The sequence below is a fragment of the Schistocerca nitens genome, chromosome 2, assembly GCF_023898315.1.
Source record: "Schistocerca nitens isolate TAMUIC-IGC-003100 chromosome 2, iqSchNite1.1, whole genome shotgun sequence".
Lineage (NCBI taxonomy): Eukaryota > Metazoa > Arthropoda > Insecta > Orthoptera > Acrididae > Schistocerca > Schistocerca nitens.
The window spans coordinates 630,025,549-630,044,834 of NC_064615.1; the positions used below are offsets into that span (position 1 = coordinate 630,025,549).

The following is a 19,286-nucleotide window of genomic DNA, read 5'->3' on the forward strand; positions in this document are numbered from 1 at the left end:
GGGAAAAGGACAGAGGAAAGGAGGGGGAGTGAGGATCAGAGTGGATAGGAGGGATAAATGGAGGGAGAGAGGGCATCATCTGGGAGGGGGAGTTGATGGAAGCCACCTTGGGAAAGGAGATGTAGGGTGTAGAGATGGAGGGTGGGGGGGACACAACGGTGAAGACGTGGCAGTGGGCGGGGATCGGAGAGGAGAGGAGCAACCAGGGGGTGAGGGGGTTCAAGACGACGGGAGGTGTAGAGGATGCGGATATGTTCGAGGAATAGGGGCAGATGGGGGAAAGGAATGAGATCATAGAGGATCCACGTGGGGGACGGGAGGCGTATACGGAAGGCGAGGCGGAGTGCATGACGCTCAAGGATCTGGAGGGACTTATAGAATTTGGGGGGGGGGGGCAGATATCCAGGCAGGACTGGCATAACAGAGGATGGGACGGATTAAGGATTTGTAGGTGTGGAGGATGGTAGAGGGGTGCAACCCCCATGTCCGGCCGGAGAGGAGTTTGAGGAGTCGGAGGCGGTTGTGGACTTTGGATTGGATGGAGCGGAGATGAGGGATCCAGGTGAGGTGACGGTCAATGGTGAGGCCAAGGTAGGTGAGGGTGGGGGTGAGGCGGACAGGACGGGCACAGACAGTAAGGGAGAAATCCAGGAGCCGGAAGGAGCGAGTGGTACGACCTACGATGATCGCCTGGGTCTTGGAAGGGTTGAGTTTCAGGAGCCACTGGTTACACCATGCAGCAAAAAGGTCAAGGTGATAAGGTGATTCTGGAGAAGGCGTTGGGACCGTTGGAGGGTAGGAGCGAGGGCGAGGAATGCGGTGTCATCAGCATATTGCAAAAGGTGTACTGGAGGGGGGGGGGGGGGTTGGGGCATATCTGCCGTGTACAGGAGGTAGAGGAGAGGGGAGAGGACAGAGCCCTGGGGCACACATGCAGAGGGGTAGAAGGTGTGGGAATTGGCATTATGGATGGTAACATAGGAGGGGCGGTGGGAGAGGAAGGAGGCCACCAGACGGATGTAGTTGATAGGAAGGGCGTAGGTGTGGAGTTTAAACAGGAGACCGGGATGCCAGACACGACATAGGCCTTTTCGAGGTCAAGGGAGACAAAAATGGTGGAGCGAGGGGAGTTTAGCTGGAGGGAGAGGAGATGAGTGAGGCGGAGGAGTTGGTCATCAGCAGAAAAGGAAGGTCGAAAGCCACACTGGGTGTGTGGGAGGAGGTGGTTTTGGCGGAGGTGGTGATGGGTGCGCCGGGAAAGGATGGATTCCAAGAGCTTGCTGAACACCGATGTGAGACAGATAGGACGATAGGAAGAGGCATCAGTTGGAGGCTTGTTGGGTTTGGAGAACATCAGGATACGGGAGGTTTTCCACAGGTCGGGATAGAAGCCAGTGGCGAGGATGACATTGTAGAGGGTGGCAAGGATGGAAAGGAACGAGGGAGGGCAGTGTTTGAGGTGGCGGTAGGTAACGCAGTCGTGGCTGGGAGCAGTGTTGCGTTTAGTGCGGAGTGTGAGGCTGATGTCCTGGGTAGTGATGAGACTGTTAAGTTCAGATGGTGGGGTGTGGCCCAAGTACTGGAAGCTAGGAGCAAGGGGAGGAACAGAGGTATTCGTACGGTCCATGACATCAGGGAAGAGGGAATAATCAAAGTGGGGATCATCTGGGATGGAAAAACATCAGAGAGGTGGGAGGCAAAGTGGTTGGCCTTACTGAGGTTGTCAGGAAAGGGACAGTCATTAAGGAGGAGAGGATACTGGGGGGTGGGGCGGTTCCCAGTAAGGCGGTGGAAAGCAGACCAATATTTGGAAGAGTTTATGGGGAGCGTGGTGTTGAGTTGTGTACATGTCTGGCGCCAGGCACGGCGATTCTTCGCAGTAAGCAGGTTGCGGATGAGTCGTTGTAATTGCCGGTGGCGGGTAAGTGTATCCCGGTCACGAGTGCGGAGAAAAGAGCGGCAGAGGCGGCGGGACTCTCGAAGAAGAAGGACGGCCTGTGGAGGCAGGGTGGGGCGGTGAGGGTGGATGGCTTTGGTGGGGATATGGGTGGCGACGGCGTCAGACAAGGTCTGGCGCAGGAAGGCAGCAGCGCGAGAGATGTCATCAGGAGAGTGGAGGGTAAGGTCGTGGCCGTCAACCTGGGTGTGAATGGAGTCCCGGTAGGCATCCCAGTTGGCACGGGAGTAATCATGGACAAGTTTAGGAGGGACGTCAGGGCGAGGAGCGTTGCGGGGATGGCGACCATTAGAGATAGTGAGGAGAACAGGAGCATGGTCACTGCCAATGAGGTCAAGGACATCTGCGGTGATGCGCCCAAGGAGGTTGGGAGAGGCAAGGACCACATAAGTGGTGTTGGATTCGGGTCGGGTGTGCTGAGGCAGGGGAACCAGGTCGCCCTGGAGAGTGGTGAGAAACTGATGCCACCGCAGGAGGTCAGCAGGATCACGGCTGTGGATATTGAGGTCGGCGGCAATCACGTAAGTGGAGAAGGTGCGGTCAATGTGGGCCAGGAAATCGTACGGGATGGGAGTGCGAGGGCGGACATAATTGGTGGCACAGGGGATGGTAAGGGTGGGGAAGAAGAGGCTGAGGGTGAGATGCTCGGCAGGATTGTTAAGGAGAGATTGGGGCCGGACAGGGAGGTGCTTGAGGTGACCTATAGCAACTCCGCCACGTGCCAGAGGGTACGGGTTATCGGTGCGGTGTAGGGTGTAAGGAGCCGTGGAGACGGAGATAGGTATCAGCACGTCGACGCTTTGTATATAGAACACGCGCGGGAAGAATGCGCAGGCGCGGAAATCACGCATGCGCAATGATTTGCAGGTAGATTGTGCCATACTAAAACGCCCTTTGCCGAAACTCGCAAAGCGGCCCACCTGCGTATGCGCTGTACGCTGTGTTTACTAACAGTGCGGACAGCCGTCATTCACTACAAAACTTGTCTGTTATCGAAAAAATCTTAATTTTCTCGTCTTGATGTAATAGCAGGGAATGCAGGGTTCCAGGCTGTGCTTAGTTGAAGTCCCGCATCCCTGATGAGATTATCGGCTGTACGGAGTGCATTACGTACGTTAGTTCATAGAGCGCATGTGGTATGTAGCCCTGAAAGCCTATCGAATGAAATGCAACATTGGAAGCCAGTGTTCCGACAAAACGGTTATTCTGAGAGACAATGCATAATGCATTCAGGCCCAAGCGACTTCAATCTATGGAGCAGAATGAAGATATAAAGACAATGCGAAGACATCCACCACTTTGGCCTTTTTGCCGTATTTTGGTGCCATGTCGTCAATAATCGGAAGAGTCCTAGGAATATATGACATTAAGTGTGTTTTTTCGACCATTTGCAAAACTGAGGATCCCGTTGGGTTCGTGGGTTCGGTTAAGGATAATCTTGACCTGAGGAAGTGTGGCGTGTACAAGATTCCTTGTCAGTGTGGAGCAGCATATATAGGCCATACATGTCGCACAGTACAAGAAAGCTGCGATGAACGTCAGCGTCATATATGCCTACGTCAACCGGAAAAGTCGGCAGTTGCGGAATACAGCACATCGCATGATTGATGAAAAGACGGAAGTTTTACCCCGGTATCATCTTTCTGGGATTGCGTCATTAAGAAAGCAATACGTATCCGTACAGCCGATAATCTCAATCAGGGATGCGGGATTTGAACCTAGCACAGCCTGGAACCCTGCATTGGCTGTTATTACATCAAGACGAGAAATTAAGATTTTTTTCGATAACAAACCCATGATAACATTAGCCTTGTAAAGTTTTGTAGTGAGTGACGTCTGGCCGCACTGTTAGTAAACACAGCGTTCAGCGCACACGCAGGAGGGCCGCTCTGGGATTTTTGGCAAAGGGCGTTTTAGTATGGCACAATCTATATGCAAATCTTTGCGTATGCGTGATTTCCGCGCCTCCGCATTCTTCGATCGCGTGTTCTATGTACAAGGCATCGACGTACGGATGCCGTGAGTCATTCCTAGCCACCAGCAAGGTTGAACCAACTGATGATGTCGGACAGTTGCTCCGAGGAAATATTGCGGAATTTGCACAATGTCATCCGGTGACAAACCTGTGAACACTATTACGCTCTTATTGGTTGATATGTGCTGCGTGATAAATTTCAAAATAATGAATACAGTACTTACACAGTCTACAGTGTATTTAATCGATACTTTCACACTATTTACTGCATAATGCAAACTTCGTATACAGCAACTTTTCACAATGAATAGATACGCTCCTGCTCACACCCCTGTGTATGGACTGCTCGGCAGCGAAGCTGTGCGTGCCGACACATCGTGCGTTGGGACAGCTTGGGTGGGGAAGGGGGGGGGGGGGGGATAGCGGACTACACATCACGAGCTGTGCCTACAGGAACAAGTAGATACGTTTTTGCACGTACAGTAGGTTACTCACTCACCGTCACTCTTCACAACAAAACTACTGATATGTGAGCACTGACGCAGGTAACATCTAGCTATTAAATGTACTTAAAGACTGGCGCCTGCGTAGACTTGCACGCAACTGTCGAACGTCTTACGTGTAAAACTAAACAGCAAGCTGGCAGAAGTTATCACAGTACGTTTTTCATTTTGAGACTCAGCGTAACTGGAAGCGATTTGTACTTAACCTGACACTGAAATATCAGTCCACTAATGGGTGTCCCAATACTTTTGATCAGATAGTGTACGTTGCCATTTAGATACTGTCTTATTCATTTAACCTTATAGATTCATTTTGTGTACACCTTTCAAAGAAATTACCTGCATTTCGCCAACAAGTGGCGCACACTGTTACCTTACCTTCAAGGAAAAAGACTGTAAGCTAGACATGTTTTAGTATCGGTAGTTTTCTGTGACCAATACCAGCGGTCAGGAAAATACTACATTCAAATGAATTGTCAGCGTCCGTTGTACTTTACACGGCACGCGGGCAGGGAAATGGTGCCAGTAAGACAGCCTGTGAGAAACGTCGTGTTTCTCTGCCGCCCCCTCGGTGCAGCTCGCGAGTGAAAGCGGCCTACACCAGTCCGACAGCGCACACACTTACTGCTCACTGCTCTACGCTGCCTCATTAAGCGTGACATTTCCGCAATATCGGCGTGCTTTATCGCTGGGCGCGCTGACTACAGTCATTGCTGCAATAGCAGCATGTAGTTTTCGCGTCGTTGGTCATACGATTATTCAGAGGTTTTGTAACGAGAAGCAAGCTACTAATGAATGTGCGATTAGACTCGGCTTCTCTGTTACACGGGAGCTAAAAGCACTGACCGCCTATGCACGGAAATGCAAAGTAGGTGTTGTTATGACGGACACACAAGCGCAGGCAAAAGAAAACGTGGGCTAACAATTTGCGATGTGGGTTTCGTATATTACGTCAACCTCCAATAATCTCTCTTTCTCTCTCTTCTTCTTCTTCTTCTTCTTCTTCTCTCTTTCTCTCCCCCCCCCTTCCCCCCTCCCCCCCCCCTCTCCCACACACACATATACACAGACACCAAATGCGTGAATGTACACATTGGAAGGAAACTGGTTTTCTTGCGTTCAAAAATAGCTGGTTCTTTGCCTAACACCAATAGAAATGGCAATTTTTACTGAGACTTGTAGTGAGAATTTCTTTAATGCAGTGCCAACAGTCGAAGCTGGTAACTCTGGAAATTAGTTTTAACTTAACTCATCTGATGAGTTTGTTTCGTGTTACATATGACCGAATTCGCGAGAGGGAGGAAGCTGTGTGAATATCGTGCTCTCAAAGCAAGAGATACTAGAGTGCCAACTGCGGTACTAAGATTGAAGGTTGGTAGAAGGTCTTTGTTTAGCCGGACTGTGAACAGATGAAATGTTGTCTCTGTCGGACAGTGGGCGTATGTGTAGCGTGGCCGGTGAAGTGAAGATGTGAACGGTCGCCCGAAAGTTTTCTGTTTACGGATTGTGAAGGTTGCTGCATGTCGCATCGATGTCACCTCCGCTCTGTGTGGAATCCAGGGCGGTTATTACCACAGCAACCTTCCAAGAATCCTCCGACTATTCCGCGGTCCTGTTTGAACGGGTGGACGAGGAAGTTGAATTACCCAGGGGACTTATAACCTGAGTCGTGGGACGGCTGCCAGGTTACCAGACTTGGCGACAGAAAAGGGAAGTTACAATGGGTCGGTTAAGTGGCCGAGTTGTTTAATAACTGTTCTGAGTTCTCAGTGTGTCAATCAATAGGTCAGTTTTGAAATAGGAATTGTATTGTGCGCCATCTTATTTCAACCAGCAGTGCTACTTGTTGGCTGAGAAAGAAGCAACTGTTAAAAATATATGCTACAAAATTGTTCTGGCTAAAGAAAGATTTTAAACTTGTCGGTTTTGCTGAGCGAGCTAGTGGCTGATGTTCTTTAACAAAGTAATTGTCCAATTTATTGTTGCCTTTCTTATAAAAGCTATTAGAATATTTTTGAGCGTTCGCTTTTACGAACTGTAAATATTGTTTTATTTCATGTGTTTGGTCTGTCTTTGATTGTAAAAGTAAAGGAGGAGGCATTTAAAGTTGGCGGTTTTGCAGAGTCAGTAGGAAGAAGGTGTTAATTAACTTACTGATATTTCGCGAAACTAAGTGATTCAACTTTAACTCTTTTGAGGTTTAATGTAAGTTTATGTTTGATAAGTATTGATGCTCGCAACGAACTGCTCAGACTGCAATTGTACGTTTTGGTTTGCTCCAGCCAAACCTCGTCATCGAGGTGAAGCCCCGTAGTAAGATCGGTACTCGTCACCGAGTCATCGAGCGATGTCGTCTCTTTGCGAGAATATTTCTCTGAGCACTGGCGGAACTGTTAAAAGGAAAGAGGTTTCGTTATTAGCGGTATAACTGGTTTTTTTCATTTCAATGTGCAAGTTATGCTTTTTCATATAATCTGTATGGGTCAAGTGATTATTAGGATTTAACGTCTCTTAAAATGCAGTTAAACTGACACGAAATGAGTTATAAAATCGCCATCCATTACAGAGAGATGTTTTATTTCTTTACGAAACAGCTCTGGAATTGGAAATTTGTGGTAAGGACTATGGGACCAAACCGCTGAGGTCATCGGTCCCTAGGCTTACGCACAACTTAATCTAACTTAAACTAACTTACGTTAAGGACAACACACACACACACACACACACACACACACACACACACACACACACACATGCCTGAGGGAGGACTCGAACCTCCGGCGGGGGGGAGCAGCGCGAACCATGTCAAGACGCCTGAGACCGCACGGCTACCCCATGCGGCGAAACAACTCTGTTGAAGAGCTCGCTATACATTATCTTATTGCGTGGGTAAGAGTACAAGAGAAATATTCTGTTTTACACAATTTCACCTACAACAACAAAAGTAGTCGATTTTTTTCTCTCTCCCATTTTATCGTAAGTCTCTCACTGGACGACGGAATTCATCCTTGACGCTGCCTAACAAAATAGTATTGTGTGAACATCTTACAGTTTCACAGTACAAATTGTTTGTTGTTGTCAGTGGAGCACATTCTGGCAGCTGTCAACTGGGTTTCTCCTTAAACCCAGGTAGAACAAATTGAAGAGTTAGAAAAGATCCAACGATGAGCGGAGCTTTTCGTCACGGGATCGTTTAGTCGTGCGAAAGCGTTACAGAGATACTACAACATATTATCTCCTCCCACATACATCTCATGAAGTAACCATAAGGAGAAAATTCGAGAAGTTAGAGCTAATAAAGCGGCTTACGGACAATCGGTTTTCACAAGCTGCATTCGCGAGTTAACATGGAAGTACCAGAAGTACGATTCGTCATACATCGTTAGGTGGCTTGCAGAGTATGATGTAGATGTGGATGAAAGCCGCAAGAGATATGCAGGGCACTCACTATGTATAAAACCTGAGGGTGATTTAAACAATGAGGAAGATTAGAGAAATTTAGATCCCTGACTTCCCTCCATGTGTTGGAAGTCAGTCGTCAAAAATAGTTCGGATCGCCTCCAAATTAGAGTATAAAGCGATCCTCCGCCCTTCACCGAAGACAGCAGCACTTTGGTCCCGTCATAGATGACCTGAGGGTCCACAAAGCGGGTATTTACAAGATCCCCTGCGAGTGTGGTCTTCATACAGTGGACAGTCATGCACAGAACGCGGAGGGTACACCGGCTGCTACAGCTCAACAAATCGGTTGCGACAGAGTTCTGCAGCCGGCCGGGGTGGCCGAGCAGTTCTAGGCGCTACAGTCTGGACCCGCGCGACCGCTACGGTCGCAGGTACGAATCCTACCTCGGGTATGGATGTGTATGATGTCCTTAGGTTAGTTAGGTTTAAGTAGTTCTAAGTTCTAGGGGACTGATGACCTCAGAAGTTAAGTCCCATAGTGCTCAGAGCCATTTGAACCATTTTTGAGAGTTCTGCATCGACACTGGCCACATCCTGCTGTACGACAATGTCGAAATTCTAGGGGCAACCTCATCATTCTGTGACTCGCAGAGGAAGGAAGCTATAGGAATTCCTTTAGCGAAATGTGTAATTAAGAGAGATAGACTAAAGAAAAATCAAGACACACCCACGGGATTTGTCGACAATGTCAAATAGTGCAAGATGTTTGAAATTTTAAAAAAAATGAGGGTAAGCTGTAGGGTCCTTGCACAATATGTAAAAGAATCAAGAGGGAACAATGAGAGTGGACGTCCAAGAACGAAGTGCTCGGATTAAAAAGGGTGTGAGGCAGGGATGTAGCCTTTCACCCCTATACATCGAAGAAGCAATTACGGAAATAAAAGAAAAGTTCAAGAGCGGAATTAAAATTCAAGGTGAAAGGATATCATTGATAAGATTCGCAGATGTCATTCCTATCCTCAGTGAAATAGATGAAGAATTACAGGATGTGTTGAATGGAACGAACAGTTTAGTGAGTACAGAATATGGATTGAAAGTAAATCGAAGAAAGACAAACTAATAGAAACGGGAACAGCGAGAAACTTAACATCAGGTTTGGTGACCACGAAGTAGATGACGTTAAGGAATTCTGCTCCCTACGCTGCAAAATAATCTGTGACGGTCGGGGCAGGGAGGACATCAAACGCAGACTAGTATTGGCGAAAAGGTCCTTCCTGGCCAAGAGAAGTCTACTGGTATCAAACGTAGGCCTTAATTTGAGGAAGAAATTTCTGAGAATGTGGTGCACAGCACTGTGTGGTAGTGAAACACGAACTGTAGAAAAACCGGAACGGAAGAGAATTGAAGCATTTTAGATGTGGTGTTACGGACGAATGTTGAAAATTGGATGGACTGATAAGGTAAGGAATGAGTGAGGAGGTTTTCCAGAGGAATTGGCCAACACAGGAATATATGGAAAACACTGTGAAGAAGAAGGAACAGGATAATAGGACATCTGTTCAGACATCGGGGAATACCTTCCATGTTACTAGAGGGAGCTGTAGAGCGCAAAAACTGTAGAGGTTCAAATGGCTCTGACCACTACATCTACATTCATACTCCGCAAGCCACCCAACGATGTGTGGCGGAGGGCACTTTACGTGCCACTGTCATTACCTCCCTTTCCTGTTCCAGTCGCGTATGGTTCGCGGGAAGAACGACTGTCTGAAAGCCTCCGTGCGCGCTCTAATCTCTCTAATTTTACATTCGTGATCTCCTCGGGAGGTATAAGTAGGGGGAAGCAATATACTCGATACCTCATCCAGAAACGCACCCTCTCGAAACCTAGCGAGCAAGCTACACCGCGATGCATAGCGCCTCTCTTGCAGAGTCTGCCACTTGAGTTTATTAAACATCTCCGTAACGCTATCACGGTTACCAAATAACCCTGTGACGAAACGCGCCGCTCTTTTTTGGATCTTCTCTATCTCCTCCGTCAACCCGATCTGGTACGGGTCCCACACTGATGAGCAATACTCAAGTATAGGTCGAACGAGTGTTTTGTAAGCCACGTCCTTCGTTGATGGACTACATTTTCTAAGCACTCTCCCAATGAATCTCAACCTGGTACCCGCCTTACCAACAATTAATTTTATATGATCATTCCACTTCAAATCGTTCCGCACGCATACTCCCAGATATTTTACAGAAGTAACTGCTACCAGTGTTTGTTCCGCTATCATATAATCATGCAATAAAGGATCCTTCTTTCTATGTATTCGCAATACATTACATTTGTCTATGTTAAGGGACAGTTGCCACTCCCTGCACCAAGTGCCTATCCGCTGCAGATCTTCCTGCATTTCGCTACAATTTTCTAATGCTGCAACTTCTCTGTATACTACAGCATCATCCGCGAAAAGCCGCATGGAACTTCCGACACTATCTACTAGGTCATTTATATATATTGTGAAAAGCAATGGTCCTATAACACTCCCCTGTGGCACGCCAGAGGTTACTTTAACGTCTGTAGACGTCTCTCCATTGATAACAACATGCTGTGTTTTGTTTGCTAAAAACTCTTCAATCCAGCCACACAGCTGGTCTGATATTCCGTAGGCTCTTACTTTGTTTATCAGGCGACAGTGCGGAACTGTATCGAACGCCTTCCGGAAGTCAAGAAAAATAGCATCTACCTGGGAGCCTGTATCTAATATTTTCTGGGTCTCATGAACAAATAACGCGAGTTGGGTCTCACACGATCGCTGTTTCCGGAATCCATGTTGATTCCTACATAGTAGATTCTGGGTTTCCAAAAACGACATGATACTCGAGCAAAAAACATGTTCTAAAATTCTACAACAGATCGACGTCAGAGATATAGGTCTATAGTTTTGCGCATCTGCTCGACGACCCTTCTTGAAGACTGGGACTACCTGTGCTCTTTTCCAATCATTTGGAACCCTCCGTTCCTCTAGAGACTTGCGGTACACGACTGTTAGAAGGGGGGCAAGTTCTTTCGCGTACTCTGTGTAGAATCGAATTGGTATCCCGTCAGGTCCAGTGGACTTTCCTCTGTTGAGTGATTCCAGTTGCTTTTCTATTCCACTATGGGACTTAACATCTGAGGTCCCCTAGAAATTAGAACTACTTAAACCTAACTAACCTAAGGACATCACACACACCCATGCCCGAGGCAGGATTCCAACCTGCGACCGTAGCGGTCGCGTGGTTCCAGACTGTAGCGCCTAAAACCGCTCGGCCACTGCAGCAGAGGAAGACAGAGGTTGGAATAGTACTCTGAGATGATGAGTTTGGCACACGAAAGGAATTCGTGACGTGCCACATCACACTAACTAAGAGACTGATGCCTTAAAAAAAAAAAAAAAAAAAAAAAACCGGAAGAAAGCATAAACTCTGGCGTTTTCGTTGATAAACCTCCAAAGACGTCGCTTCAGAGCAGTTCCTATTGACGCATTGACACCACATCACGAGTGGAGCGTCTAACGACAGTTTTAGTTCATACAAAGGTCTTTGTACAGAACATCATCTCTGGCCCTTGTGTAATTTGTAGTCGAAAGCGCAGTGAGGTTTTCTTGTTTGAAATTACGGGTGTGAGTGCTGTAGTTTTGGTCTGACAGCTGCAACGGTAGATGGCCGAAAGGTATACGATCGAAGAACACGAAAGAGTATCGGGCTTGGTGGTTGTAAGAACTAATCAATGGCACATTTTTGGCAACGTATGGCACTTGTCGATACATGAAAAGAAATGGAGTATTCGACGCACCCAATAAAGTTGCTATGCGAGACGGGCAAACTCGAAATTGTAATTTCGCATTCCGTATAGTTTTAATGACATCAGTAAAATAGTTTTGTACACATACACATAGAATATGTGTTCAAAAGGGATGTTATATGAATAATATTCATTTTGATTTTTTCAAAAGACTTAATTATTTTTCATATATTGGGTTTATTTCGAAATCTATTTTTCAATTTTATTTCCATTTGAAGGTATCGACATTAAAATTGTTAATTGTAAACTTTTAAAATAACTTCAACTGAAAGCTTTTCGATAAGTAATTCATTTGTTAAGCAAAAGAATTTCTTTGATTCATGTATAATCTTTGTGCTTCTCGGCGAGTTGTAGTGAGAGGTGGTTGTCGTATGAAGCTGGCAGGAATTCAGTGAGCTGTGTGTGTCAAGCCGTGTTCTCAGTTTCACAAATATTTGAATGTTGAAACTGTGAGTCTGGTAACAAAGAGAATTGAATGCTCTGTATGAAAGATAAAGTGCCCGCAGTAATTTATTTCAAAGTACAGATTGAAAAAAAAAAAAAACTTGAATACCCTCGTGGCAAGCTGAATAATACGTCTAGTTATTGAGCCGACGAAGACGTCATAATATATCGAATGAAGACAAAAATTAATTTAGCAGTTTTGATTACTTAACTTGTTATCACAATCCTTATTTTAGGAATGATTCAACCTCTGCTCGTATTTGTCCTCAGTTGTAGAACTTATCACGCAAACAGACGCAACGAATAATTTTCTAAATGGTTCAAATGGCTCTGAGCACTATGGGACTTAACTTCTGATGTCATCAGTCCCCTAGAACTTAGAACTACTTAAACCTAACTAACCTACGGACATCACAAAAAAATGGTTCAAATGGCTCTGAGCACTATGCGACTTAACTTCTGAGGTCATCAGTCGCCTAGAACTTAGAACTAATTAAACCTAACTAACCGAAGGACATTACACACATCCATGCCCGAAGCAGGATTCGAACCTGCGACCGTAGCGGTCGCTAGGCTCCAGACTGTAGCGCCTAGAACCGCACGGCCACTCCGGACGGCACGGACATCACACACATCCATGTCCGAGGCAGGATTTGAACCTGCGACCGTAGCGGTCGCGCGTTCCAGACTGAAGCCCATAGAACCGCTCGTCCACTCCGGCCGGCAATAATTTTCTACATTAGTTATAAAGTTAAGTACTGTAGATAAGAGTATAGAGAGGTTTGATAGATTATTGGCAAAGCGAAACCCTGGAGACCCTAAGCTTGGGGGATCGCCTTTACAGTGTGAATGCATCCCAAGAATGACACATAGTTCAGATTCAACGTTAAACTAAGTGTCCCCTTTGTCCGGCAGGTCTACTGGGTGGTTAACCCCAGAGCACTAAAGGAGAGAAAAGTTACATTGCTAGTAAACCAGTGTAAATTGTACTGCTATACTCGAAATTTATTTAAAGGAGTTCATAATTTATAGATTATGCACTGGTTATTAGATCTCCAGTGGTATGTTACACTCCAAATTAAGTAGAAAAGTTTGTTTTATATCATCTGAAATCGTACATATTATAAGGGTTTAGTAATCAAAAGTCAACGGTGCGCAAGAGGCCGAAGTGGCGTCCACTTGAAAGAACTTGCAAACGGGAGGATAAACATACCTCTTCAGGAACTCTCAGCCATTCGTGCCATACGAATTAAATTTTTTATCCGTAAAAATAATGGCATTTCTGCGGCAGCACGCCCGAAATATAGTGGATGCCACGACGTCTCTATCGAAACTACCGCGATAGCTAGAGGCAGCGAACTTTCGGAACGAGTGGTTTCGTCAATCTGAAGCTAAACGGTAGTATCATTATACTAAAGGGGCAGCCTAATATGGATCGATTACACGTCGCGTCGCCTCGGACGCGTGTGCTCGGCTGTGCGCGTGGCCTCACAAATGATGCAACGGTAACTGCGGGATCCGCACACAACGCAGATGGTTTTTCACCTCACTCTGCGTTACAAAAAGGCGAATGGCCAGGCCGTGACGCTGTACACAGACAAGAAGTGGTTGGCTGTGTGGTTTAGGGCGGGCGCAGCGTCCGAGGCGCGTGACGGCCAGAGCGCGGCAAGAAGCGCCCGGCGCACAGTAGTGCAGCGCGGCCCGGCACGCCACGCCACGCCACGGCTGCAGCGCGTTCGCCGCTCGTTGGCTGCGCAACGCCGGCCGCCTGCCAACAGCGGCAGCCGCTCTGCGGTTCACCGCACGCTCCGTGCCTGCCGCGCCCTAAACGGATACACCGCAGGCGCGCAGACTCCACGTACCTGGCAGTCGTCCAGCATGCCACTAACACTGTCTCGAAACTGACTTAAGATCAAAATAACTGCACTTCTGATGTACTGTGCACAAACAACCAGGACATAAGAAATGTAATTCCATCTACACCGATGCGGCAAAACATTATGACCAGTGCCCACGGCGAGACTGAACGCTGCCTGCTGGCACTGCGGGCACGTGATGCATTGAGAAAACTGTATTAACAAAGCAGAGACGAATCAGAAACATTCTAGCGACGATCCGGATCGCAAATGGGGAAGTCTGTGACATTATTGTTCATATTTTTTTAAAAAAAATTTGTAAATATTTTATTGAAACTGTTAACGCAGAAGTAGAGACATCTTGTTTGAAACGAAATCGATACTGAAACTCTTTGATAAGATTAAGGTGAATGTACATATTAAGAAAAAGGGTGTAATATTTCCTTTTAAGGCACTCAGTCCGGAACCGCGCGACTACTGCGGTCGCAGGTTCGAATCCTGCCTCGGGCATGGATGTGTGTGATGTCCTTAGGTTAGTTAGGTTTAAGTAGTTCTAAGTTCTAGGGGACTGATGACCACAGATGTTAAGTCCCATAGTGCTCAGAGCCATTTGAACCATTTCCTTTTAAATGTTGTAAAGATATCTATTTGTTATAATTATTAAATGTAAAAAGGTGCTATAATGTAATTATGTATGTAATAGTTACAGGCACTCACTTAGGGCTCTATGATATATGGTGGCCAAAGCACTCGCTGAAGTTGTCCAGAATGTTTTTCAAACAATTCGCAAACAGTTGTGGCCCGATGACATAATGGATCGTTATCCATGAAAATGAAGTGGTCTCGAAGTAGCCAAACATAACCATTTTCAGTCAATGATCGGTTCATTTGAGCAGAGGACCCAGTCTACTCCATGTTTTTATTTATTTATTGTTCCGTGGGACCAAATTAAGGAGAAGTCTCCATGGTCATGGAACGTGTCAATGCATGAAATTATAACACGATAGTAGAAACAGATAAAATGAAATATAAGAAACGTATTCAGGCGACAATTCGTAAGTTTAAATAAAGAAAATCGACAATGTAACACTGGAATTTGCTTAATATTTCAGCTCTTCCAGGAGCTCCTCGACAGAATAGAAGGAGCGAGCCATGAGGAAACTCTTTAGTTTAGACTTAAAAGTGTTTGGGCTACTGCTAAGATTTTTGAGTTCTTGTGGTAGCTTATTGTAAATGGATGCAGTAGAATAGTGCTCTCCTTTCTGCACAAGAGTCAAGGAAGTGCATTCCACATGCAGATTTTATTTCTGCCTAGTATTAACTGAGTGAAAGCTGCTAACTCTTGGGAATAAGCTAATATTGCTAACAAATGGTTCAAATGGCTCTGAGCACTATGCGACTTAACTTCTGAGGTCATCAGTCGCCTATAACTTAGAACTACTTAAATCTAACTAACCTAAGGACTTCACACACACCCATGCCCGAGGCAGGATTCGAACCTGCGACCGTAGCGGTCGCTCGGTCCCAGGCTGTAGCGCCTAGAACCGCACGGCCACTCCGGCCGGCTGTGGTATCAGATATCAATACCACCCCACAGGCGTATCACAGTTGGCAACCGAATTGCAACTTTCCGTCAGATGCTTATAGCAGTCGTGTGCGGGATACAGCGGACCCAATGGAGCCTTCAGCGGTTCTGTACCATGGGCGCCCTATGCCGCTGTGATATACGACGGCCGGCGGCAGGCACTGGGCGCTCTCGCAGTGGGAGCCTTTCCGGTACGTGACGCTACGCAGACGCCACCTAGTCGCGGCTCCGAAACCATCATTCACACTTAGTTCAGAGCGCCTCGTCCTTGTTGCTACTCCATTAGGTGCATTATTTCTAATGAGACTTTGTACGCTTGAAGAAAGCTACCACTTAAGTGAAGCTGTTCCTCGTCATTTCCGCTCCTGTCCAGCTTTCCTACAAAGATAGCTGCTACACCACGTCTCCTTACTATAGTGTACGAAGTCGTGCATAGCAGGGATTAACTACTGTCGATGACGAAGTGATTAGGGGTGAATGAATTGAGCACTTGTCCACTTGGGGAACGACATTGACTGTGGGCGTTTTTCAAACGAACCATCTCGAAACTCGCCTAAAGCGATGTAGGGAAACCACGGAATACCTACATTTGGGTGGTTCGAAGGGGATTTGAACCGTCATCCTCTCGAGTACCAATCCAGCGCCTTAAGACGGACTATCTCAGGTATCCCAACAATAATTGCTTGCTCCGCAAAAATTCGGAGCGCGAAACACTGTCCTTCCTTCGACAAGCAGCTGGCCTGTATTTCATAGCGACAGAAATGAAGTTCCTGTTGACTAACAGGAATTTTGATTTGAATTTCCTGTTGCTGTACAATTTCTTCGGTGGCGTGGCTGTGGACTAACAAGATCTGGATTAGAGAAGCATTGTTTGACGTTGCTGAGATAAAAATGTTGAATTAATTACCAAAGAATAGTTTAATCAGATTATTCGAAAGATGGCGATACTTTATAGCTCACAAATAGGTAAGTTCGCTCGTGATATGACTGCCTTATTGAAGCAAATTCTTAATGTAGTCCGTGTTGGAGTCTCAAAAATCTCCTTTATTTTGCTTTTCTTTCAACATAGTTTTTTTTTGTGGCAATGGGACAAGACATTAACAAACTTTATTGTGTGGCTACTTCTTAATAAGATAGGATTTTTCCTTTTTTCCAGTCCTTTTGTTTTACAATGATTTGCTACTGGAACACAATCTCACAAGAACTTCAGAAGGTTGTGAAATTATCATCTTGCGATTATGCGCCAAATGATATGAGTACACTGTCCACGCAGTTGAATGGTATGGTACGCTAACAAGCTACCACTGTGTAACTATGCACTTGCAATACATTTCTCAATTCTCTTAGACTTTAGTATCATTCCGTTTTCAGATCACGTTTCTGGTCTCTCTCTCTCTCTCTCTCTCTCTCTCTCTCTCCCCTGTGTGTGTGTGTGTGTGTGTGTGTGTGTGTGTGTGTGTGTGTGCGTGCTTGTACGTGTGCTATACATGCTTTACAAAAGTAGTAAAAAAATAATGCTTTACCTACTACGTTTGCCAAACTCTTGAGTTCTATGAGTCTTGCCATTCAGCAGATTGTATAACATATCCAGTGAGTCCCAAATACTTAGCAGTCGAAACACAACTTTGTTTAAGAATTTTTCTAGTCCTTCAAAATCTTTGTTGCAAAGGGAGTTATGTCATTATTTTCACTTAAGACATGTGTGTTTATTAGCGGCTTCAGTTAACTCTCAAACTTTTGCAGTATTGCATTTTAAGGGAACACGTATTCAGTAAACAAATCAGCGCTTAAGTGCGTACCATCATACAAAAATCAACGCCTATGATGCATGACGGATGTAGACTGTGTTCTTATGACAACCAGTGAACACATTTCTGTTTAGGTTAACGGTAGCGGATGCTGGCGCGGCACTTGTACCTTTGGGGTTTCCCAGCCTCCCCGCTGGGCGAGGGCTGCTTTTTCTTGACACCAAAGACATGAGGCATTCGTGAACGGTGGCAGCGATTCCTTCTGTCGTTCGAATGTCGCCACTATGCTGTCCATATCACACCCCGCTGCAACAAAATAAAACAAAAATATTAGCATACTATAACAACCACATGAGTTGTTTGCGCATATTTATGACAGGAAGACTCAAAGTGACACTGTAATTCATAAATTTTGTAGCTACTTTTATTGCCATTGGTTTCGTCATTCAAATCGTGTGATACTACAACTGTCATTTCGTGGTGTTGAAATACTAGTAAAAAAGATTGTAATCGCTACAGCCGGGTCGTCTCGTCGGCTTGTCTCCTACAACAATATATTCTGTATTGCCTCCCACGGATTTTTTTCGAAAATTTCAAGTGATTTAAAAAATGGTTCAAATGGCTCTGCGCACTATGCGACTTAACATCTGAGGTCATCAGTCGCCTAGAACTTACAACTAATTAAACCTAACTAACCTAAGGACATCACACACATCCATGCCCGAGGCAGGATTCGAACCTGCAACCGTAGCGGTCGCTCGGTTCCAGACTGTAGCGCCTAGAACCGCAGGGCCACTCCGGCCGGCAAGTGATTTCAACTATCGTTCACGCCATCATAGAAATATCCTTCAGTAAGAGTTTAGAGTTCTATAGCTTTCGGATGAACATGTTTTCGTTCATATCTATTGCACTGCTGGTGGACTACATCTTCCGTATTACTTTTAAAATTATTTTTACCCTCTTGTAAAGCTCCGTCCTTTAAGTACTGCAATTTTACTTTAATTTTGCTGTCAATATAGCTTTCAAGACTTCTTCCTTTCCAAATGTATTAAACATCACGTTGTCCAACCTCAACGTTTCCACTGCAGAGTAGCCGACTTTAGTGATTAATGTATGTCTTAATTTGGCGTTCCTTGATAAGTTCTACCTTTCGTTATTTGGCCGCAGATCACTTTTGAGAAAGGATGATTAGAGATTGACATAGATAACGTTATAAAGAAGGAAGAAAGATTAGGGTTTAACATCCCGTCGTCAACGAGAGGCAGGGCACAAGCTATGGTTAGAGAAGGATGGGGGTGGAAAACCACGTAGCTGTTCTCAAAGAAACCATCATACCATTTGTCTTGAGTGAGTTAGGAAAATCACGTAAAACCGGATGGGGGTTTGAGCACTCTTCCTTCCAAATGTGGTTCTCCTCAGTTTACCACAGGACCACATTGCTAACTCAATGCGCACCGCTACACAGCCGGACACGAATGGGGAGGGAAATGAGCTGTGACCAGTTCGTGGTATTTTCCTAACAGGAGTTTAGGAAACCTGGAAAAGTCTTGTATCTGAATAGTCGGAAGTGAAACAGAACACCAGAATAGTGGTTATCTTTGTTCTGTATTCTGTTTAACCTGTAGTTTCTACGTCTACGTACGTACTCCACAAGCCCGCATAAGGCGCTTGGCATATGGTATCTCGTATCATTGCTAGTCATTCTTTTTCCTCTCACAAATTGAGCGAGTGAAGACAACTCTTTATACTCCTGCGGATGAGTCTTCATTTCTCTTAAATTGTCTGTGCAGTACTTTCATCATCCTAATTCATGTCAAAAATGTATCTAGCGAAACCTACGCCCGCCAGTAGGCTTAACAGAAATACGATTTAAAGAACGAGTCTTTGGTAATCCTGCAACTGCATGCAGCGTGGCCAAGGAAGAAAGGTAGCATGAACACTGCGCTGTGGCAGACCTGCCCAGTGAGACGAAGCAATGCCG

The 19,286-nt window shown here is 45.7% G+C and overlaps 1 protein-coding gene across 1 annotated transcript in view; it reads right to left on the bottom strand.

The window, feature by feature from the left end:
- The window catches only part of LOC126236735 (ankyrin repeat domain-containing protein 6-like), a 726,845-nt gene that overhangs the window by 360,245 nt on the left and 347,314 nt on the right, over positions 1-19,286 (bottom strand). Inside the window, exon 2 of the mRNA XM_049946266.1 lies at positions 17,475-17,611. Within this exon, the coding sequence (XP_049802223.1) occupies positions 17,475-17,542 (68 nt within the window). The 5' untranslated portion in view covers positions 17,543-17,611. The remainder of the gene's footprint in view (positions 1-17,474; positions 17,612-19,286) is intronic.